At 41.9% G+C, this 25,218-nt stretch overlaps 1 protein-coding gene across 1 annotated transcript in view; it reads right to left on the bottom strand.

Annotated features, from left to right (window-relative positions):
- Positions 1-25,218, bottom strand: part of BMPER (BMP binding endothelial regulator) — a 492,868-nt gene that overhangs the window by 188,743 nt on the left and 278,907 nt on the right. The window contains exons 9-10 of the mRNA XM_075315106.1: positions 20,177-20,317; positions 10,705-10,809 (exon numbers count right to left, since the gene is read on the bottom strand). Of these exons, the coding sequence (XP_075171221.1) occupies positions 10,705-10,809; positions 20,177-20,317 (246 nt within the window). The remainder of the gene's footprint in view (positions 1-10,704; positions 10,810-20,176; positions 20,318-25,218) is intronic.

Genomic DNA, 25,218 nt, shown 5'->3' with positions numbered 1-25,218 from the left:
GCAGCATCATAGGGTCTGTAAAAGCCCTTCCGCCGCCATTTTGCGCACATTACATTGCCAGCGTCTCTCTCCAAGCACTTAATACTCGCTAATCACTGGTGTGGCATGGCTGTCATGTATTAAAAATGTATTAAAAATGCTCGTATAAAAAATGTCCTATTCTTCCCTGACTACACTATCTAATTACTATTAATTGTTTTCTCCTACTTCCTGTCTCATGACGCTTCAATTGAGAATCCAAGTGGATGCTGCAATACTTGAACAAAGCATCATCAGATCAGGAGGTAGAGGCTACTATCACTATCACAGCCTCTGCCTCATCCCTGAAATGAAGTGTCATCAGTGATGCTCATCTCAGAAGCTGTGCTCGTACCTGCATTGTCCTTCCTGCAAGCTGTGCACTATGCGATCTGCACAGTGACATGATCCACTCTGTTGTCAGCTCAGATTAGTTAAACAGAGCAGCATGCACTGTCAATGCCCTCAGAGTTACTGGCATCATTCAAAGACCAATGCCACCCCCGCAGTAACGTAACTTGTGGGGGCTGGATACTGCAAGCCACTAGGTACTATGATACTGCACTTTAATATTGTGCGCTGCTCTTTGTGGCTGCCTCTACTGATCTGAGCTGTCGCTATGCAGATCGCACAGTGCACAGCTCGTAGGGAGGGACATGGCAGGGACAGTGCAGCCCCTGAAATGAGCATCGCTGATAACACTTGGTTTCACGGAAGGGGCAAGGTCTGTGAGAGTTACTGCAGCCCCTGCCCCCTGATGACACTTCATTTGAATATCCCAGCATTCACTTGGATGCACTAGAATTCTCAAATGAAGTGTCATCAGACAGGAAGTAAGGGAAATAAAGTCAATAGTACATATTGTAATCAGGGAAGGTTAGTGAATTTTTAATACAGCCATATTGGGAATTAGTTTAAATTGGGGATATAATGAGACGGAGAATTAGACTGAAATTTCTTCAGCTTTCGCACCTCACCTTTAAAGCCTGCTTTACATGTTGCAATTAGTTGTACAATCGCATTTGCGATGTGACACGCCCAGGTTGCATATGGGATCTTATGAGATCGCACGTAGGTCGTTCATTTGCTGTCACACGTGCGTTAGTAGTCTATGTTAAATTGATCAATTTTGTGTGCGATCTTTCAGATCATGTGTTCTGTGACGTATGCATTGTGCACCCTTTTTTTTTTTATTTATTGACTTGCCAAGTGTGTGTAATGTGTAGGGATGCGTTTTTACTATGTCAACTGCCATTCAGCTCTGCTACATGGCCGCTGACAGCAGACACAGACAGCCATGTAGCAGAGATGAATGGCAGATGACAGCAGACACAGACAGAGCCGCACGATCAGAATGAAGTCGGATGAACTTCACCTGACTTCATTGTCATACCACAGCTCTGTCTATGTCGCCTACTGATTAGCGGTCACCCATGAAGGACTCACCGGTGACCACTAATCTCCTGAGTGACTGAATTGAGCAGCCCTCTCTCATACTCACCGATCCCCGATCCCCGGCGCGGCGCTGCACAGCGTTCACACTGCTCCGGGGGCTTTTAATATTTTTAAAAAGCCGGCCGCTCATTATTCAATCTCGTATTCCCTGCTTTCCCCGCCCACCAGCGCCTATGATTGGTAGCAGTCAGACACGCCCCCACGCTGAGTGACAGGTGTCTCACTGCACCTAATCACAGCAGCCGGTGGGCATGTCTATACTGTGCAGTGAAATAAATAATTAAATAATTAAAAAAAACGGCGTGCAGTCCCCCCCAATTTTAAAACCAGCCAGATAAAGCCATACGGCTGAAGGCTGGTATTCTCAGGATGGGGAGCTTCACGTTATGGGGAGCCCCCCAGCCTAACAATATCAGTCAGCAGCCGCCCAGAATTGCCGCATACAATATATCCGACAGTTCTGGGACTGTACCCGGCTCTTCCCGATTTGCCCTGGTGCGGTGGCAATCGGGGTAATAAAGAGTTAATGGCAGCCCATAGCTGCCACTAAATCCTAGATTAATCATGTCAGGCGTCTCCCCGAGATACCTTCCATGATTAATCTGTAAGTTACAGAAAATAAACACAGACAGCCGAAAAATCCTTTATTTGAATTAAAAAACACTAACAAATTCCCTCGTTCACCAATTTAATAAGCCTGGAAAAGCCCTCCATGTCCGGCGTAATCCAGGATGGTCCAGCGTCGCTTCCAGCTCTGCTGCATGAAGGTGACCGGAGCAGCAGAAGACACCGCCGCTCCTGTCACCTCCACGCGGCAACTGAGGTGAGTAGCGCGATCAGCTGAGCTGTCACTGAGGTTACTCGCGGCCACCGCTGGATCCAGTGGTGGCCGCGGATAACCTCAGTGACAGCTCAGCTGATCGTGTGGCTGATTTCAGTTGCTTCGTGGAGGTGACAGGAGCGGCGGTGTCTTCTGCTGCAGACAGAGAAATGGACAGAGAGAGAGGGTGGAGATAGTGACCGACCGACAAAAGAAGCATGCTGCGATTTTTTTTCTCAGTCCGATCTGGACTGAGAAAAAAAAAATCGCAAATGTGAGCCGAATCATTCACTAACATGTGTCCAATTCCAAAGCGAGATTTTCTCGCATTGCTCTACTGCGAGAAACTCGCAAGGGAGAAGCTGGCCTGAAAGTTGTATTTGCAAAATCGTATGAGGGATGTCACATGTTACAATTGACTAGGTACAAAACGTTCAATTCTAGACAAAGATACGATATGTTTGTGATCACCGTTTTTGCATTCAATCTTGATCACACGTAGGTGTCACATGCAAATATGTCACGAACGATGCCGGATGTGCGTCACTTACAACTTGACCCCAACGACGGATTGTAAGATATATTGCAACGTGTAAAGCGGGCTTAATAGAGATAACAAATCGATTCTATGCAAATCAATAGTTTCTCCATAAAAAAGTTCTAAAATCAGTGTGCTTGCTTGTCACTAGAGATGAACAAGTATCGTAATATTCGTAATTGCTATACTCATAATGAGTACTTTGTAATATTTGTGTATTAATTATGAATAGCAAGTGCAATGCAAGTCAATGGGAAATGCAAGTCATTTTCTGCTGGACCCAACAGAGAAGTCTGGGGGCCTGAGGAAATGGCTGAAATGGATGGGAAAGTGATGAAACTGAATGGGGAAAGCCTGGAAAAGATGCCTGCATGCATTTCTGACTCATATATGGTTTATGGAAATGAGGATGTCACAGTATTATGCCACTTATTCTCTCTTTCTCGATCTTTCTCTCTCCAAGCGCTTCATACTCACCGATCACCTGTGCAGCGAGGCTATCACACTGGTCCCGCTGCCTCTAATTCTTCTTCCCTACCCGCTCATAATGCTCATACATATTCACTTCACCCGCTCATTCAGCTTATATATATTTACTGCATCTCCAGACCACTGACGTCTGTGATTGGTTGCAGTCAGACATGCCCTCATGCTAAGTGACAGCTGTCTGACTGCAACCAATTACAGCCGCTGGTGGGCGGCTCTATATTGTAGAGTAAAATAAATAAATAAATGATTTAAAAAAAAATGACATGCAATCCCCCCAAATTCTGATACCCAGCCAAAATAAAGCCTCACAGCTGGGGACTGGTATTTTCAGGCTGGGGAGACCCATGTTTTTGGGAGCCCCCAAGCCTAAGAATATCATCCAGCAACCGCCCGGAATTGCCGCATCGAATAGATGCGACAGTCCTGACACTTTACCAGGCTCATCCCGATTGCCCTGATGTGGTGGCAATTGGGGTAATGAGGGGTTAATAACAGTGCACAGCTGTTATCAAGCCCGGAATTAGTGATGGGAAGGGGTCTTCTATGAGATCCCCCATCACTAATCCTATAAGTAAAAATAAATACACATACACTGGGAAAAATTCTTTATTTGGAATAAAATACAAAGACACCCTCTTTCACCATTTTATTAACCCCAAAATACCCAGGTCCGACGTAATCCACACGTGGTCCCACAATGGTCCTGGCTCTACTACATCCACACCTGGAGAGACTGAAAACAAGTCCAATCTCTCCAGGCTTCGGGAAACACTGACAAGAAGGTCCCAGCTGGCAGCAGTGACATCACTCAGTTTACTGTCACTGTGAAACTGCAGGCGGGGAGCGGGACACTACCCAGCATGTTAACAGTGACAGTGCCGGCATGGAGGTGCGGGCTGCCCTGCACTCCCCGGATGGCATTGTCAGTGTTAAAGTGCAGCATACTCTGGGATTCTCAAAAGAAGCGTCATCAGACAGGAAGTAGGGAAAAAAATCAATAGTAGTTAGTGTAGTTAGGGAAGGGTAGGACATTTTTAATACAAGCATATTAGAAACTAGTTTTGATTGGGGCAATAAATAAATTTTGATTTTGATTTAAATGTCTTCAGCTTTTGGACCAATCTTTTAAGATAAGAGTACTCAGTACTGCAAGTACAGTACTGTGTGAGGTAGCAATAGTAGTTGCATTTGAGTATTTTTGTTTGACAATGTATCAGACTAATATATATAAATTGAAGATAAGAGAGTGCTTCCAAATAGAGATCAGCTTCCACTCCCTAACCTGTCACAGAATAATAATAAAAGGAAGCTGACTGATTTCTTTTGAGCTACACCACAAATTTTGCTGGCACTCATTTCTGCAGTATTCACATTCTTTGCTAATATAACCATAAAAAAATGTTTTACAAGCTTTCATTATCGACTCCTCACATTTGAGAAGTTAATGATATGCAAATACATCATTTTGCAAGCTAATATTTGACAATAATGTCCCTTTAATGTTTAAAATGTCATACCGCCTTTGAAGATAATGTTTATAAAGCTATAAATGCAGTAATTGCTGCAGCACCCATGCCATGAGTTCAACTGAGGATGGAATCTATGACCAACACTGAACACTGTGTTCACTGGCATAGATTCCTGGGTATATCTCAGGAAAAAGGTAGCCTATTATATTTTACATGCGTTGCAAATAGTCACTGGAATGAATCCCATAGGAGCATGATAAGTGATATCATCCAATTTTTTTCTTTAAGACCCTTTCTAATCAGACCGTGTTTTATTCTGCTACGTTTTATGAGCCTTTTGGTTTTATGTCTGAAAATATTTCAGGCAAGACTAATTAGGCTTTTGTTTGGTTGTGCAACAGAAACAGCTGTTGTTTTTTTTGTGCCTCATTTGGCACCAATGTTAAGAAGGCAACTTCAGAATTGTAATAAAGTACAGATGTGTACGGAATGAAATACTTTCTGCACCACACACTCAACAAACCTACATTTATAACCAACCTGAGGGTTGTCCTCCGAGATCCGAGATCTGCCAATCATTCATAAATTACTATGGAAGAACCCCCGCCCTCAATTTTCTCAATATTATAGTCAATGACTACTAAGTGATAGCTTTGCATATTTCTTCTGTGAATGTTTCCAATCATCCTGTGTCTTTTTACGAGGTTTCCAGTATAAGTCTGAAGTGGTTGAGAGTAATAGAAAGAATGGAAATCTGTAATTAATGGAGCTAAAAAAAACCTTCTTCTGCATCTCCATTGACCTCAATGGAATCTAATTATATGGGTTACCTTTTTACTCCTATTATATTTAATCACCCTGACCTGCATGCAGAGAAGACCTTTTTCAAGTTGTAAAATACATAATTATCCAATTTATACCTAACAAACTATGTACCAATATGTTTTACTATGTAAAAGAGTGAAAAGTTCTCATTATTCCATCCTGAGGATACTACAAATGTTCTTAAAGGTCATATACAGCGCAATATAATCACAAACACCAAAGATATTGCTATATATTTCTTACTAGAGATAAGCTAATCAGGTAAATTTGAATTCACCTGTTGGTGCGTTTTGTCCCGGGAAATTGTATTTTCTGGGAAATTATTCTCTGATAATTTAAATGTACCTTATAATGTCTGGAGTCTCTTCAGATAACAGACCACAATAAATATCATGTGTAAAAAAAAATAAAAAATATCTTTGTAAAATTCTTTGTACCTTACCGCTCACTTCTCCAAACCTTCTGCTTTCCACCGCCACTCATCTGGTCCTCACTGCATGTTCTAATCCCTCCAACACACCTCACACTAGAATGAGTTCTGTCAAAGTGTGTGGAAAGTCATGTCACCATGAAGTTGCGACGTGTGTTCTGACTTTTGATTTGCATGCGCAGAATTCTTCCAGGCCTCAAGAAGGTCGGAAATCCTGGCTCACCATGAGAGGTCTGGGAAATCCATTGCAAGTCGAAGGGGGATCAGAAGATGTTGTGAAGACCGGACGGGTGGAGGTGAATTGAGCGGTAAGATGAATATAATTTCAAACAATACGAATTTTGGTGAATGCAGAAATTTATAGAATTTGAGTACAATTCAACTCCACTCCGATCTATTTGCTTATCTCTATTTCTTACCTCTTTTGTAATTTTTAATCTTGAGATGAAGATAAGAATTAAATTGAAGACTAAAACAAAAACTTTAATTCCAGCTAAAATATCTGGAGGTGGAATTTATAACAGGTGACAAGTTGAAATTGTAATTGTACCTATTTCTAAAATCACATTTTTATTGAAATATCTATTTAAAAGCACAAACTCAACAAAAAAACTACACAATACATATATATATTCACACCATATAGTGGTTGACACGTGTTATTACACAGTATCCCATAAGAGGGGAGGACCTCTAAGGTAACCTTACACAGTAGTGGGGGTATCCCTGATGATTATAGGGGTATATGGATATTTTGTACTTAGTCCCTAAGCTGTTTTTCTGCCTGTCAATGGAGTACATCCTTATTTTTCTGGTGCCCCCATTCATCGATGGCTTTCCCTTTTGTATCTCTATTGGGGCATACAATTTAAATAGATAGATAAATGTAAGGTTACACCTCTTCCTCCTACATTCTGGGTAGTGTCAACCCACTAACTAAACATCTCAGGTTAGTACCCCAGAATATTAAAGTCAAAAACAATTATTAACTATCCCTCAATAGGCTGTACCCTTCCTGTCAATGGAGTACATTCTAATTTAAACAATGCCCCCATTCCCCGGAGGCTGCTCCTCAATGATTTGCTGCATCAAATAACAGTGACCAACAATGAGGGACAAATCAGATATATTCAAATGACTTATCTGCTGATTATTTGGGGTCCTGAGATGTCTCTTATATCCATCAATAATTATGTTTGAAACTCTCGGAGTCCTGAGATGTCTCTCATATCCATCAATAATTATGTTTGAAACTCTCGGAGTCCTGAGATGTCTCTCATATCCATCAATAATTATGTTTGAAACTCGACGCGTTTACCTCCATCTCCTTATTAAACGGAGTTCATCAGGAGATTCAAAGCATGGGCGTAATAGCCTCCTTTAATGATGTGCTTCCCATGGGTCAAAAAATGGTATGAATGCTCATACCATTTTTTGACCCATGGGAAGCACATCATTGAAGGAGGCTATTACGTAATAATTTACCTTTCGAACTTATATCTAATTTTGTAATGAAAAATTTTCATCTGCTTAACACTAAGGTATATATGAGTCTATCATTGAATGTATAGAATTACTACGCATTTAATGTATATTATTGAAATATAATGTATAGCATTTCTGTATAATTTATTGTATAGTATTGTTTATTATAGCCATACATATGAATCTATCATTTAATGTATAACATTGCTATGGCATTAATAACAAAGGCCCTATTTTAGTTTAACATGAATGTTCCGCCCTAATTTTAAACATAGCACCTATATGTTATGAAAGTTATTGAAAGTTTTATTTCCTAATTCTATTTATTCTTAATATCTTTTTTTTACATACTAGTATATTTAGTATATTTAACTATTAACAGATTTGGCTTTGAAAGCCCTAGGGGGGGATTAATCGTTCATATCCCAATACTGGCACCCGGACGAAAGTCTGTTGCCTGGGAATGAAAAACAAAATAGCTAAAAGAAATGTAATTATAAATTAATTCCTTAAAACCTTTAATTAGCAAATCACGCTTATTTTTTTTTGTGTGGAGGTTATCAGTATACAGTTAAAATGGCTGCTGTCTTGTTACATTGACATAAACCTGTCCTCAAATGTTAATAAGACAAGTGCTTGTGAGCATGTGCAGTAGGAAGTTACTCTTTCATATATAGAAACATTTGCTCCCAGTGGAGGCTCAGCCTGACTTTCTTATTTCATTTCTTATTTATTAGAGATGCCTTGCATGCTGAAGTAAGAAGAGCTTGCTCACACAGTTGTCCACCCTGTCAGTCTAACCCAAGACTGGCGATACCAGGGGGGCCGAGGTAAGAATAGATTGCTCAAATCACTCTTTACCCTGACTGTCTGATCTATTCTAAAGGTCCAGTCACACTAAGCAACTTACCAGCGATCCCAACAATGATAGGGATCGCTGGTAAGTTGCTAGGAGGTTGCTGGTGAGATGTCACACTGCAACGCTGCAGCGATCCCACCAGCAACCTGACCTGGCAGGGATCGCTGGTGCGTTGCTACACGAGTTGCTGGTGAGCTCACCAGCAACCAGTGACCAGCCCCCAGCGCCGCGTGGAAGATGCTGCGCTTGGTAACTAAGGTAAATATCGGGTAACCAACCCGATATTTACCTTGGTTACCAGCTCACGCAGCTACACGTGCAGAGAGCAGGGAGCAGCGCACACTGAGCGCTGGCTCCCTGCTCTCCTAGTACAGCACACATCGGGTTAATTACCGGATGTGTGCTGCAGCTACATGTGCACAGAGCAGGGAGCAGCGCACACTGCTTAGCGCTGGCTCCCTGCTTTCCTAGCTACAGCACACATCGGGTTAATTAACCCGATGTGTCCTGCAGCTACATGTGCACAGAGCAGGAGCCGGCACTGACAGTGAGAGCGGCGGAGGCTGGTAACAAAGGTAAATATCGGGTAACCAAGGACAGGGCTTCTTGGTTACCCAATGTTTACATTGGTTACAAGCCTCCGCAGAAGCCGGCTCCTGCTGCCTGCACATTTAGTTGTTGCTGTCTCGCTGTCACACACAGCGATCTGTGCTTCACAGCGGGACAGCAACAACTAAAAAATGGCCCAGGACATTCAGCAACAACCAACGACCTCACAGCAGGGGCCAGGTTGTTGCTGGATGTCACACACAGCAACATCGCTAGCAACGTCACAAAAGTTGTTCGTTAGCAGCGATGTTGCTAGCGATGTTGCTTAGTGTGACGGGGCCTTAATAGTGTATATACCAGGAGTGCAGAGATAAGAAAAGACTGCTCACATTGCTGTCCACCTTGTCATTCTGATTTAATATTGGTCTTGGCAGAGGTGCTACTTTAAGAAGAGACTGCTCACACATTTGACCATCATGTCTTTCTGTTGTAATACTGGGGATACCAGGGGTGTTGAGATAAGAAGAAACTGCTACAACTGCTGTTCACCTTGTTTGTCTGATCTAATACTGGAATTGGTAGCAGTACTGAGTTAAGAAGATACCACTTACATCTTTGACCACCATATTTTTCAGATCCTCTACTAGAGATATCAGGTGTGCTGAGGAAAGAAGCCACTGCTCACAATGTTGTCTACCATCTTTACATTTAATACTGGAGATATCAGGGCTGGTGAGGTAAAAGGAAGTTGTTCACTTAGCTGACCAGTCTGTCTGTCTAATCTAATATTGCAGATATCAGGGATGTTGAGGTAAGAAGAGGTTGCTCACACTGCTGTCCACCTTGTTTATCTGATTTAATACTGCAGATGCCAGGAATATGAGATAAGATGAAGCTTTTCAGACTGTTTTCCATATTGTCGTTCTAAAGAAATACTAGAGATACCAGTGGTGCTGAGGTAAGAAGAGGCTGCTCAAACTGCTGTCCACCCTGTCTATTTGATCTAATACTGGCGATATCATAAGTACTGTGTTAGAAGGCAATTACACTGCTGTCCACCCCATTTATCGGATCTAATACTGGAGATACCAGAGATGCTGAAGTAAGAAGAGGCTGCTCATATTACTTCCACTCTGTCCTATTGAATGATGAGTTGCTACTCTGAGCTGGAGATTGCTTTATAGTATTTCTATTGCTGTGATATGTGACAACCTCTCATTAAAAAGATTCACCTCAAAATGGTTGTAATAAAACACTACGTGATGTGATGACTGCAAGATATTATGGGGAAGCTAACCTAGTCATTCCCAAAGTCATGTACGACTGCCTTGGCTGATGCAATTCTTTGATTAATGTAAAATAACATAGGATATTTTTGGTGATTTGCTCAAATCAAATCACAAATTGCTTAAATTTTCTGGGTCCAGCAAATTTCTTAAAATAAAACATTAATTTGATTCAGATCAAATAAATCCACATATCTCTAATAGTTAATGTATGTTTATGAAAGCTGGTTAGCCAGCGTTAAATGGGGCTTTCAGATGCTAGATATCAGAGTTTAATACTGATTTAGATCTGTTTTTGAGGATGCTCTGTGACTGGTGGCCCAGTCCAACTTGGGGTATATGACCCGCAATGTCCATAGACCTTGTAGACTCAAACATAATGAGAAGAACGCAGTACATTAAGAGCACAGTAAAAATTATATATTTATCACAATTAGAAATGTAACTGCATGTGCTAATAAAAGTACACTAAAACACTTACTTGGGGGCAGCTGTTGACTGGAATGCATTGCTTCTTGCGACACTCTGTCTTGCCTTTCACACAAGAACAGATGGTGCAGTTGACAGAGGACCACATCTCTCCATCCTGCAGAAAAAGCCAAAACGTGGAGCCATCAGCTGGGGCTTTCAACAGTATCTGATCCCAGTCATGTATCAAACTACAGGCTAACAGATCATTTCATCCCCAGTGGGCTTGTATTATATTATTTCACCTAAATTATGAGTTATGAATAAGGCTTTTTGCAGGTTTTCTTGAAGCAGATTATCCTATTAAAATATGTGGCAGATTCTCATTGCTAATTATCTAGAGTAATTTATACAGGATATGAGTAACTTTAACTCCTTTGTATTTTATCGAGAGCATGGCCTACAATCATAGAAGAGCAATTAGAGTCTACTTATGACCTAACATGACTGTAAATAATAGTATAGAATTATTTTTCAACATTATACTTTGTTGTATTACAATAGTTTTAATATTTATTGCTTTAATAATATAAATAATTATAGTACATTGATCTACATCCTATAAACTAGCTTCACAATATTATACTCTCTTTTAACTGTAAGATTACAGTATACTTTTGACATACACTTGATCAGAAAACATGTTTTTTATTCCACTTTTTCTATGGCCTCCGTCACACATCCGTGCCTCTGGTCTGTGTTTGCCATTTTTTGCACGTACCGGAGACACGTTCTTACGTTGAATAATTTATTTTCATGTTAAAACCCGCACGTCAGTATTTTTGCACGGAGCGTGTGTACGTTCTGTGCATACATGTGTCCGTTTAGAAAAAGCGCTGACATGTCTGTGTTGCGCCGGGATCATGTACTCACGGACCCATTACTTCCTATGGGTCCGTGTTGACACGTACGTGATACGGATGATGTCCGTGTGCTATCCGTGTGCTCTGTGTCCGTGTGGCTCAAATCAAGTTTATTACAAAATGAAATACTTGCAGGTGGCCAAGGTACCCTACAAAATCCAACATAAAAATACTAAGGCCTCCGTGGATAATGGCATGGTTGTAGTATATATCCAAACACATTGGATATCCCAGTAAAAAGACCAGCAGGTTAATTAATTGTGGATAATTATAAGAATGTGCTAATCAAATCCACCTATGTGTCATTATTCCCAACAAATAATCACTAGAGTTGAGCGCGGTTCGTGGTTCGAGGTTCTCCAGTTCTAAGCTCGAGTGATTTTTGGGGCTGTTCGAGATCGAACTAGAACTCGAGCTGTTTGCAAAAGCTCGATAGTTCTAGATACGTTCGAGAACGGTTCTAGCAGCAAAAAGCAGGGCTTTTTACAGCTACAGTGTGCAGGAGCCATCGCTGGCAGCCTGCCACAAGCTGGTAACCAAGATAAACATCGGGTATCCAAGCAAAGCGCTTTGGTTAGCAACCCGATGTTTATCTTAGTTACGTGCAGGAAGCCCACACTTCCCGCTCAGCTCACTCCGCCCCCTCCTGCCCGCGGCATGTACACATATACACACACACACGTACACATACATACACACACACACACACACACACACACATCCCCCCCCCCCCGCTCGGCTTACCTGCGGTGATGAAGTCCCGCCATCCCGACCTCAGCGCTGTCACTGTCCTCCATGGCCGCCGCTTGTCACATCACCTCTCGCTTCCGACCCGAGACGTCACGGACCTCTCGCGATACTTGATGTGAAGGCGTCGGTCATTGACCTCAGTGACAGGGGCTGTCAGCAGTGCTGGAGATCAGCGCAGGTAATGTACCTCGCTGACAGCAGCACTTGTCATCCCCTGCAGTGACCTGGGCTGACCCATTGATGTTAGCTCAGGTCACTGCATTGCTCTCCCAGTCAATGGGGAACATCCTGCTCTTCATTGACTGGGACAGTGTGGATCGTCATGGCAACCCCTTGGATTACACCAGACCTGGATTTGTTTTTCATTCTAATAAATTGGTTAAAGAGGGAATGTTTTGGGGAGTGTTTTTTCAAATAAAAATGTGTTTGTCGTCTATTTTTTTTTATTACTGACTGGGTTGGTGATGTCGGGTATCTGATAGACGCCTGACCTCACCAACCCCAGGGCTTGATGCCAGGTGAATTTACACATCTGGTATTAACCCCATATATTACCCCGTTTGCCACCGCACCAGGGCGCGGGATGAGCTGGGGCGAAGCACCAGGATTGGCGCATCTAATGGATGCGCCACTTCTGGGGCGGCTGCGGCCTGCTATTTTTAGGCTGGGGAGAGTCCAATAACCATGGACCTCCCTAGTCTGAGAATATCAGGCCCCAGCTGTCTGGGGTGCCCTCAGTTTTGGATTACCAGCCAAGGTGAGGTTGCCAGCTGTGGTCTGCAGGCTGCAGCCGTCTGCTTTACCCTAGCTGGCTACAAAACTAGGGGGAGCCCTATGTCATTTTTTTTTCATTTTTTTGGCTAAATACAAAGCTAAGCACCCCTTAGTGCCACATGAAAGGCACCAAAGGGTGCTCCACTTTTTTCTCCACTTTTTTCTCCACTTGAGAAAAAATGGAGAAAAAATGGAGAAAAAGTGGAGAAAAAGTGGAGAAAAAGTGGAGAAAAAGTCGAGAAAAAAATGGAGAAAAAGTGGAGAAAAAGTGGAGAAAAAGTGGAGAAAAAGTGGAGAAAAAAATGGAGAAAAAATGGAGAAACAGTGGAGAAACAGTGGAGAAAAAGTGGAGAAAAAGTGGAGAAAAAGTGGAGAAACAGTGGAGAAAAAGTGGAGAAAAAGTGGAGAAAAAAATGGAGAAACAGTGGAGAAAAAGTGGAGAATAAATGGAGAAAAAGTGGAGAAAAAGTGGAGAAAAAAATGGAGAAAAAGTGGAGAAACAGTGGAGAAAAAGTGGAGAATAAATGGAGAAAAAGTGGAGAATTTTTTTCTCCAGTTTTTCTCCACCTTTTCTCCACTTTTTCTCCACTTTTTCTCCACTTTTTCTCCACCTTTTCTCCACTTTTTCTCCACTTTTTCTCCACTTTTTCTCCATTTTTTTCTCCACTTATTCTCCACTTTTTCTCCACCTTTTCTCCATTTTTTTCTCCACTTTTTCTCCACTTTTTCTCCACTTTTTCTCCATTTTTTTCTCCACTTTTTCTCCACTTATTCTCCACTTTTTCTCCACCTTTTCTCCACCTTTTCTCCACTTTTTCTCCACTTTTTCTCCACTTTTTCTCCACTTTTTCTCCACTTTTTCTCCACTTATTCTCCACTTTTTCTCCACTTTTTCTCCACTTATTCTCCATTTTTTCTCCACTTTTTCTCCACTTTTTCTCCGTTCTTTTTCTATGGTCGGTCTACCCATTAGCTCTGCCATGCATACTGTAGCTCTACACCTACTGCACATGTTACTTTATGATTGACATCTCTTTCGTACCAGAGCTGTCTAAGCCTACTCTGACCCCATATTTGTCATTACTATATTGTCCTTGTACTGTATTATGACATTTGTATCATGTGTTTCATTTCTTGCTGTGTTGCAATTTTTTTGCTGCATCCCAATTGTACCTCTACATTGTTCGAGTTTATGTTATTGTTCTCTCACTCTTATGTGATACTGATTATTGTCATTTTTCATGATTACATGCAGATAAGTCCAATCTGACGAAGGCTCAGGCCGAAACGTCATTTGTAACTTGTTTTGGACAAAAACATATATGCTTATGAAAAAAAAATTTCTTAATACGGACCAATAAAGAGTGATTTTGCATTACTATCCATTGTGACTTACTGACTTAGTCTGGGAGATATAGAGTGCCGAGGTTACTCACTAATTTTATCTATTATTACCTCTGAGCACCTATATACCAGTGAGCAGAGCTTCCTCTACAGTAGTTCTCCTGATTAGGCATGCCCTTACCTCATGAGCAGGGCATTGCAGCTTTGGTAGCAACCATTACGACATGGACTCTGCTGCTGTGGACCCGGGGAGAGTGAGTGCAGATTCATTGCACCCACACTCCTCACATGAAGGGTCCGCACTCCTAGAAAATGGGGGATACGTTCCCTGAGTGTCTCCCCCCCATATTCTAGACGGTCCAGAGTCGTCGTGGGACCCCTTTATTTTTTTTCTTACAATAAATTGGTGAAAGAGGAAATGTTTTGGGGACTGTTTTTTCAAATAAATTTCTTTTGTCGATTTTTTGTTTTTGTTAGTACTGACAGTTTATGATGTTGGGTATCTAATAGACGCCATGACATCACAAACTGCTGGGCTTGATCTCAGGTGACTTTACAGCTAGAATCAACCCGATTTATTACCCCGTTTGCCACTGCACCAGGGCACGGGATGAGCTGGGGTGAAGCGCCAGGATTGGCGCATCTAGTGGATGCGCCACGTCTGGGGTGCCTGCGGCCTGCTATTTTTAGGCTGTGAAGGCCCAATAACTATGGACCTTCCCACCCTGAGAATACCAGACCACAGCTGTCCGCTTTACCTTGGCTGGTGATCCAATTTGGGGGGGACCCTACTTTTATTGTGTAATTATTAATATTTATAAAATAATTATAAAAAAGAGCCTGAGGGGACCTCCACATTGGATCCCCAACCACGGTAAAGCTGCCAGCTGTGGTTTTCAGGCTACAGCCGTCTGCTTTACCCTAGCTGGCTATCAAAAATGGGGGGACCCAACGTCATTTTTTTTTTTTAACTATTTTTTAAATAGAAAAAATTAATGGGCTTCCCTGTATTTTGATTGCCAACCAAGGTAACGGCAGGCAGATGGGGGTGGCAACCCATAGCTGTCTGCTTTATCTGCGCTGAGAATCAAAAATACCGCGGAGCGCTACGTCATTTTTTTAAAGATTTATTTTTACAGCACTGTGATGTCCAGCAATCAAAATACAGGGAAGCCCATTTTATTTTTAGTTATTTAAATAAATAATTAAAAAAAATATATATGGGCTCCCGCTGCATTTTTTGTATTGCTAGCTAAGGGTAATCCAAGCAGCTACTGGCCGCTAACCCCCACTGCTTGGTGTTACCTTCACTGGCAATGGAAAATCCAGGGAAGCATTTTTTATTTTTTTTGCCAAAAAACTACAAAAAAAGGACGTGAGCTTCGCCATATTTTTGTATGCTAGCCAGGTATAGCAGGCAGGTGCTGGAAGAGTTGGATACAGCGCCAGAATATGGCGCTTCTATGAAAATGCCATTTTCTGAGGCGGCTGCAGACTGCAATTCGCAGCAGTGGGGCCCAGAAAGCTCAGGCCAACCTGTGGTGCAGATTCCAATCCCCAGCTGCCTAGTTGTACCTGGCTGGACACAAAAATGGGGCAAAGCCTACGTCATTTGTTTTCTAATTATTTCATGAAATTCATGAAATAATAAAAAAAGGGCTTCCCTTTATTTTTGGTTCCCAGCCGGGTACAAATAGGCAACTGGGGGTTGGGGGCAGCCGTACCTGCCTGCTGTACCTGGCTAGCATACAAAAATATGGCGAAGCCCACATAATTTTTTCAGGGGGCAAAAAACTTCTGCATACAGTCCTGGATGGAGTATGCTGAGCCTTGTAGTTCTGCAGCTGCTGTCTGTCTGTATGGAGAAGAGCAGACAGCAGCTGCAGAACTACAAGGCTCAGCATACTCCATCCAGGACTGTATGCAGAAGTTTTTTGCCCACCAAAAAAATGACGTGGGCTTCGCCATATTTTTGTATGCTAGCCAGGTACAGCTGGCAGCCACGGGCTGCCTCCAACCCCCAGTTGCCTATTTGTACCCGGCTGGGAACCAAAAATATAGGGAAGCCCGTTTTTTTTTAATTATTTCACTTATTTCATGAAATAATTAAAAAACAAATGACGTGGGCTTCGCCCCATTTTTGTGTCCAGCCGGGTACAACTAGGCAGCTGGGGATTGGAATCCGCAGCACATGTTAGCCCGAGGTTTGTGGGCGCCTCTGCTGCGGATTTCAGTCCGCAGCCGTCCCAGAAAATGGCGCTCTCATAGAAGCGCCATCATCTGGCGCTGCATCCAACTCTTCCAACAGCCCTGGAGCCGGGTGGCTTGTTGGGTAATCATGAGTTAATACTGGCTTTGTTTTACCAGCCAGTATTAAGCCAGAGATTCTTAATGTCAGGCATGTTTGACCCGGCCATTAAGAATCTCCAATAAAGGGTTAAAAAAAAGACACCACACAGAGAAAAAATACTTTAATAGAAATAAATACACAGACACATTAGAGACTCCATCTTTATTACCCCCTGTCAGCCCTCCACGATCCTGCTCTTCTGTCTTCTTTCTTTCTAGTGTAGTAGTAGTGATGATTGTAGTGAGGATGAGATTCACCAGCTCATCACTTGGGGCTGGGGAACCTCCATCCTCACTACAATCATTACTAGTGTAGTAGTAGTGACGATTGTAGTGAGGAAGGATGAGATTCACCAGCTCATCACTTGGGGCTGGGGAACCTCCAGCCTCACTACAATCATCACTACAATCGGGAAGCAGCGTGCAGCCTTCACTCCGTGAGTGATCAGTGCTGGCTGCTAGCGGTAACGCTGACAGACGCGTTACCATAGCAACGGTGCTCTCGGAGCCGCGGTTAGCGGTGACGTCACCGCTAACTGCGTTGCTATGGCAACGGTGATCTCCGTTAATGACCGGCTGTGTCAGCCGGTCCCTAATGGAACGGGGAGTCGACCGTGTGCTAGAGCATGTCGCCGGTACACGGCGATACACATATGTGCACCGTGTACTGGAGAGATGCACTCGCAGGTCCTACATGACGTGTCATAGTCATGTGACCAGTCTGTAGCCAATGAGATAATAGCCACGTGACTGGTCACATGACTATTTTGACGTCACGATAGGTCCTGCATCTCTGCTGGCAGTGCAGGTCACCGGGAGGATTCAGCGATCATCGGATGGAATAGCGGCAGGAGACAGAGTGCAGAAGGGATCGCGAGGACCGGTAAGTGTTATGGCAATGTTTATTAACTGTTTGTGTACATTTATCATGCATTTTTATGTGTTTGTGATTGCCTCCCATTCTAGCCTATACGTTCGAGTTCGGTTCGTCGAACGTTCGACGAACCGAACTCGAACGGGACCCCCGTTCGGCGAACCGGCCTCGAGCCGAACCGGGACCAGTTCGCTCATCTCTAATAATCACTAACTTCATTTGATGAAGATGTGAAAAACGGACAAGATACAAAAAGCATACAGACTTACACACTGACGTATTAAATGCACAGAAAAACGCACACACGTACACACGTAACACACACGTAATGCACACGGACACTACACGGAGAGGAAAAACGGACTGCAAAAACGGAACACGGACTACAAAAACGGACATCGTCACACGTACGTTTTTTTCACGTGAGTGTGGCACAGGCCTATGGGAGTCAATGGTAGTCTGTGGTAACAGGTTTCAAAAGTCAGCAAAAACATTCTTTATAAAGCATTGCAGCTTTGCTACCTTTTTAAAATTGGAAAGTTGGTAAGTGGGAAACTACATATATGCAACAGAATTTAACATTATGAAGTCTCAGAACTAAAGAGGAATTGTTCCATGACCCAATCCTTTGGCCATGTCAGTAATTTACGGCTGCTGGACGGGAACCGAGAACCACCTCCTACCTCCCGAAATCTGTTACTCATCTTTTGATGAGCCAGTCTAGCAAAAAGCTCTCATTGCTCCATGATAGACACTTGATGCCATAGAAGGTTGGCTAATCAAAAGAAGAGCTGCAGATGCGAGGTGGCATAAAGCAGTTCTTCTATCCGGTGACCACAGATTTTTAATGTAGCCAATATACAAGGGTCCTTTGAATATATTCATACTAACTCTATTAAAGGAAAGCTGGCAAATTATTGTTTTTAGTAGGATACTAATAATATCCTTAAAGGGGTGGTCCATTACAAAGAATAGTGGCCACATTGATGTAATGCAGTAACAGATGGCTTTCTCTAAATACCTTCTGTTGTCCATTCTGCCTGTGAGTGGCGCTATCACTGTCCACTCATCTCCCTCATGTGACCCAGGCTGCAGTGACCTCTGATGTCCAGTGATGTTACATCAACTTCCGGAATTTTTAAGTTGACCCAGCATCACCGAGGCAGGACCCAGTCTCCGTGAGTGACATTTTGGGCGCAGTTTCACCAAACATTATACCTCAGCATTGCTCGTGCTTGTGGCCCTCTGCGGTGAAGGAGAGAACGCACGAGATGCTGGGCTGTGACGTGCAATGAAACTCCTCCCACAGCCCAGTCACTCACTGAGACTGGATCCCACCTCGGGGATGATGGGTCAAATTCCAATTCCGGAAGTTGTTGTGATATTACCGGACATCAGAGGTCACTGCAGCCCAAGTCACCTGATGGGGATGAGTGGACAGGAATGCTTAGATCAGTTGAGCGTTACTGTGCTGTCTCATGAAGAAAAAGTTCCATTGCTGAAATATAGAAGGCCTGATATTTCCCTTCCGTTACACCATCTGTCAGAGTAGAGTTGGGTTGGCTCCTCACTATCACACATAATAATTGATCAACCAACTTGAGTCCAATTTTAATAAGGGCTTCAAAGCATAACCGTCATTTTAATTTTTATTCCCTGAAAAAGCAACTTTGAAATATCTCTTATTAGACATAATTGCTTCTTTCTCTGTCAAAATTGATCAGTCATTATCAAAATTCTCAGTTCTGACATAGGAGAGGGCAGTTGGTTCTGTTGAGATTCTATGTAGCTACAAAGGAGGAGGGGTGGAGCTATGCATCTAGCTCCTCCCTCTGCAGCTCACAGCTAACAATACAATATATTTAGAAAAAAGCTTCTGTCTCAGTTTACATCAACGTGTCCACTTTGCTTTGTAGTGGACCACCTCTTTAAATAGTGCTTGAGCAGCCCTTTCATGGTGTGTCAATTTTAATTGCTGTACCTTCTTTTGTTTTCTTGGTGAAAATTCTGGTCAATTCCAGTCACGTGCTTGCTAGTTCTATGTATGCAAGTTAAATGTAAATATGCATCCCTACCCACACTGATATCCCCTCCCTTTCCTCTGTGAAACCCTGCATTGGCCCGATCTAGGGGGCATCTCCCATGTGCTAGATTTTAAGTATCACTGACATCAATGCAGAGAGGTGGGAGGAAGTATGGGCATGGGTAGGGATGCACATTTACTTTTCATTTACATATACAGGACTAGCAAGTATGGAACTGAAAGTGATCAGAATTTACAGCAAGAAAACAAAAGAAGGTACAGCAATAAAAATTGACATATTGTGAAAGGGCTGCCCAAACACTATTTAAAGAAACTATTAGTATCCAACTAAAAAAATCATCTGACAAATTTCCTTTAAGAGGAAATGGGTGATATTTGTGGGATGTATTTTTGCAATCTTTGATGTAGATGCCCTCATTCATTTTAAGTCGTAGAGACCATAGCATATGTATAAAGAGATAAAAAAATACAAATAAGAAACCTTTACCCTGAATATCTTGCTTCCTGACTTGCAGACTTTGACTTCTTCAGCAGGCACATAGGAGACACACTCTTCACAACAGTGCTCCTGTTCATTGTTACATGTTCCGGCAGGAGAACACTTCTTTTTGCAGACTACAGTGGAATCCTAAATGCAAAAAAAAAATTTTTTTAGCAACTTTCAAGTAAAGAATTCTTTCAATTTAAAGATGTAAAGGCCTCCATTCACATTAGTTACTTTGACAGTTATCTCTTCTGACTTTCACAGACAGGAATGCTTAGATCAGTTGAGCGTTACCGTGCTGTCTCATGAAGAAAAAGTTCTATTGCTGAGATTTAGCAGGCCTGATATTTCCCTTCCGTTACACCATCTGTCAGAGTAGAGTTGGGTTGGCTCCTCACTATCACACATAAGAATTGATCAATGCGACGGATCCAACCAACTCGAGTCCAATTTTAATAAGGGCCTCAAAGCATAACTGTCATTTTAATTTTTATTTCCTGAAAAAAAGCAACTTTGAAATATCTCTTATTAGACATTATTGCTTCTTTCTCTGACAAAATTGATCACTCATTATCAAAAGTCCCAGTTCTGAGATAGGAGAGGGCAGTTGGTTCTGATGAGATTCTATGTTGCTACAAAGGAGTAGGGGCGGAGCTATGCCTCTAGCTCCTCCCTCTGCCTCTAGCTCCTCCTCCTCTCATCATCACAGCGTGGCATCAGTAAAAATTGCCTTTTCCTATCTTAGTAATGGGAAAGTCCTCACTGAATACAGATTTTCACCTAGGAATTGATAATTTTGATAGTGACTGAACACTTACGGCATAGAATAAAGCAAATTTTCTGATAAGATATATTAGAAAGTTGTTTATTTTCTTCTGTACTATTGATTTAGGAAATAAAAATTAAAAAGACGGTTATGCTTTAATGTGATAATCTTTAATCCCCTTACGACCTTGGACATAGCAGTATGTCCTATTCAGCTGCTAACTGAATTGACATGTAACGGCACGTCCTAGCAATCGCAGGGGCACAGGATATCGATCGCGACATTAAGGGGATTAAGAAAGGGATAGCGCACCCTCTCCCCTCATGTGAAGACCGAAGATGAGAGCATATGACTAAGGACTTTGTTGGTTTTAAATTTGTAGTCCGAAACGTGTTAAGAACTCCTATGCATGCTCTCATCCTCGGTCTTCACATGATTTTAATGTATCAATAAAGGAAGAGAAAACTTTTTATTTCAAAAGAAGGAATTTGTGCTGGATCCCTTTTTTCCTTTGCTGCTATCCATTATATGCTGGTCTGGACTCACCAGCGGACTCCGTGCACCCTGAGGATCAAGCAGTTCGGGTGGCAGGTGAGCTGAAATGTTTTCCTTTTTTCTGTATTCCGTGTGCTCAGAGTTGATTTCCACCTCATATGTGGTATCTAAGTACTCAGCAAAAATTGCACAACAAATTGTATGATGCATTTTCTCTTGACACCCTTGTAAAAATGAAAAACTTGGGGCTAAAGTAACATTTGTGGGAAAAGGGAAGAAGTAAAATTTTCATTTCTTTCTTCCACATTGCCTTTGTTCCTGGGAAGCACCTTAAGAGTTTATAAACTTCTTGAATGTGGTTTTAAGCACTTTAAGTGGTGCAATTTTTAGAATGATGTCACTTTTGGGTATTTTCTGTCATCTAGGTCTCTCAAAGTCACTTCAAATGGGATTTGGTCCCTAAAAAATTGGTTTTATAAATTTAGTTGGAAAAATTAGAAATTGCTGATAAACTTTGAAACCTAACTTTCTAAAAAAATAAAATTACCTTTCAAATATTGCACTAATGTAAATTAGACATGTGGGAAATGTTATTTGCTAACTATTTTGTGTAACATAACTCTCTAGTTTAAGGGCATAAAAATTCAAAATTGCGAAATTTAAAAATTTTTCAGATGTCCATGTTTAATCAGGTACAAGCCACACGCATGGGTATGGTCATACGTGTGTCATATGAGTATCATGCATGTGTCACATATGGGACATCTGTGATTGCATACGTGTGACATCAGTGCCGAAGAAAACGTGTGTCTTTTGAAATAAAAAGATTTTCTATTTTCACCTGTATCCAGCACTGTGTTCTTTGGCTCTGCTGTTTCCTGCTTCTGACCCCCCGCTGATTATGCTCATTGAATACTCACTGCACCTCGGACCTGGAAGCTCGAGCAAAAATAGGCAGGACCCAACATTGTTTTTTTTATTATTTTTTTTTATTCCCGTTCCACATCTGTTTGCAGGGCAATTTCCCCCATTTTGCTTCCTTCTCCAGCCCCATATCCCTTACTGTGACCCTTTCACAGCCTTATTACAGCACAGAAGGACTTATATGGGGTTCAGGGTTAAGTTCTAGTCAAGTCCCGAACTGAACTTTTAATTAAAGTCCGGCTAAACACGGCAAAACCAAACATTCACGGGTCCGCTCACCTCTACCCCTAATACATGATACCGTCCTTGTTAGAGTCAGCATCATACTAGTGGATATCGTTCTTGTTCCCACAAGAGTAAATCTACTTACTCATATCCTGTATAAATTACACTAGCTAATTAGCAATGAGAATACACTACAGACTTTAATAAGATAATCTGTTACTTCTGCTTGAAACAAACTGGAAAAAAAGGCCCGTATTCATAAGTCATAATTTGGGTTAAACAATGACACAAGCCTGCTGGGGATGAAATAATTTTATTCCTGTAGTTTGATACTTGACTGGGAGCACATGCTGTTGAAAGCCCCCGCTGAAGGCAGTTCCCAAAAGATCATTTCCTGTATTTCTCTGCTCTGTCCCTCAGTGAGTGGGATTTTCAGAGAGAATACCATATGGAGCTCAGCGTCTATGAAAACGCACCTTTAAAAAACTCACAGATTGGGACCAATATCTAAAACTTGATGATACATTAGATCAATTATTATTAAGTATTATTTTTGTAACAGACGTCTCTATAGGACTTAAAAGACAACAGAAAATAACCCTTGGAAACACTTGTTTTTTTTTCTTTTGCAAATTCTGAAGAAAAATAAAAAAACAACGGGGACATGTCCATTTTTTATTCAATTTAAGTATTAAAACCACCCATGTAAGTGAACAAGTTCCTGAAAAAAAAACATTTAATGAGATCTCAGTCTAGAAATTCCTTTTACAATAAAAATAGATAACGCAATAAAGGTTAAAAATTGATTTAAAGTGAATTGTATATTCCTTATTATTCCGTATTATTCTCTGGGCTCTCCCAATACCCCAGAGTGTAATAAATGTAAGATGTCAAAAAGTGAACAAATAATCCTCACTGCTCACCTCTCTGCTTGCAGCCAGTCATCCGGTGTTTATGCCGATACGTGCCATCACTATAGCCCAGGAAGTCTGCACGTTGTAAAGTCACTGCGCACCTCGTGACCTTATGATGCGCAGTGACCCCTAACACCTGATCATGGCTGAAAGCTCTGAACTACACTGAACAAAATATAAACGCAACACTTTTATTTTTGCTCACATTTTTCATGAGCTGAACTCAGAGATCTAATACTTGTTCTAAGTTCACAACAGGCCATTTTTTTCTCAAATATTATTGTCTAACTCTGTGTTAGTGAGCACTTCTCCTTTGCAGAGATAATCCATCCACCTCACAGGTGTGGCATGTCCAGATGCTAATTAGACAACATGATTATTACACAGGTGCACCTTAGACTGGCCACAATAAAAGGCCACTCTAAAATGTGCAGTTTCACAGATTTGTGGCATCTGGGGGTCAGAAAACCAGTCAGTACAGTATTTGCATCACACAGTGCAAAAAATCATCTGCACATATAGTTGATCAGGTTGTTGATTGTGGCCTGAGGAATATTGGTCCACTCCTTTTTAATGACTGTGTGAAGTTCCTGGATATTGGCAGGATCTTGAACACACTGTTGTACATGCTCAATGGATGACATTTCCGGTGAGTATACTGGCCATGCAAGAAATGGGATGTTTTCAGATTCCAGAAATTGTGCACAGATCCTTGCATCATGGGACCGTGCATTATCACGCTGCAACTTGAGGTGATGGTCGTCTATGAATTGCACAACAATAGGCATATGGATCTTGTGATGGAATCTTTGTGCATTCAAAATGACATCAATAAATTGCATCTGTGCTTGTTGTTCATAACGTATGTCTGCCCATACCATAATCCCATCTCCACAATGGGCTCGTCGATTCACAATGTTGATGTCAGCAAACAGCTCACCCACAAGACACGATAAACACAGTTTGCCATCTGCCCTGTACAATACAAAATGGGATTCATCTGTGAAGAAAACACCTCTCCAATATACCAGCCGCCATCAAATGTGAGCATTTTACTACTCAAGTTGGTTACAATGACGAACTGCTCTCAGGTGGAGCATGCAGATGAGCTTCCCTGAGATGGTTTCTGACAGTTTGTGCAGAAACTGTTTGGTTATGAAAACCAATTGCTGCAGCAGCTGTTTGGGTGGTTTGTCAAATGATCTTGGAGGTTAAGATTCTGATTGTGGAGATCCTGGACTGATGTGGTTACACGGGGTCTGCAATTGTAAGGGCAGTTGGATGTACTGCCAAATTTTCTGAAATGCCTTTAGAGACGGGTTACGGTAGAGAAATGAACATTCAGTTCATGGACAACAGCTCTGGTGGACATTTCTGCACTCAGCATGCGAATTGCGTGCTCCTTCAAAACATGCGACATCTGTGGCATTGTGTTGTTTGATAAAACTGCTCATTTTAGAGTGGCCTTTCATTATGGCCAGCCTAAGGCACACCTGTGCAATAATCCTGCTGTCTAATCAGCATCTTGATATGCCACACCTGTGAGGTGGATGGATTATCTCGGCAAAGGAGAAGTGCTCACTAGCACAGAGTTCAACAAATTTGTGAACAATATTTGAGAGAAAAAGGCCTTTTGTACACATAGAAAAAGTCTTTGATGTTTGAGTTCAGTTCACGAGAAATGGGAGCACTAATGTCCCCTATCATCTGCCCCTTCTGGA

This window comes from Anomaloglossus baeobatrachus, chromosome 6 (genome assembly GCF_048569485.1).
Source record: "Anomaloglossus baeobatrachus isolate aAnoBae1 chromosome 6, aAnoBae1.hap1, whole genome shotgun sequence".
NCBI classification, from domain to species: Eukaryota; Metazoa; Chordata; class Amphibia; order Anura; family Aromobatidae; genus Anomaloglossus; species Anomaloglossus baeobatrachus.
Note: the sequence above shows the minus strand (reverse complement) of the source record. Positions and strands in the feature narration are given on the sequence as shown.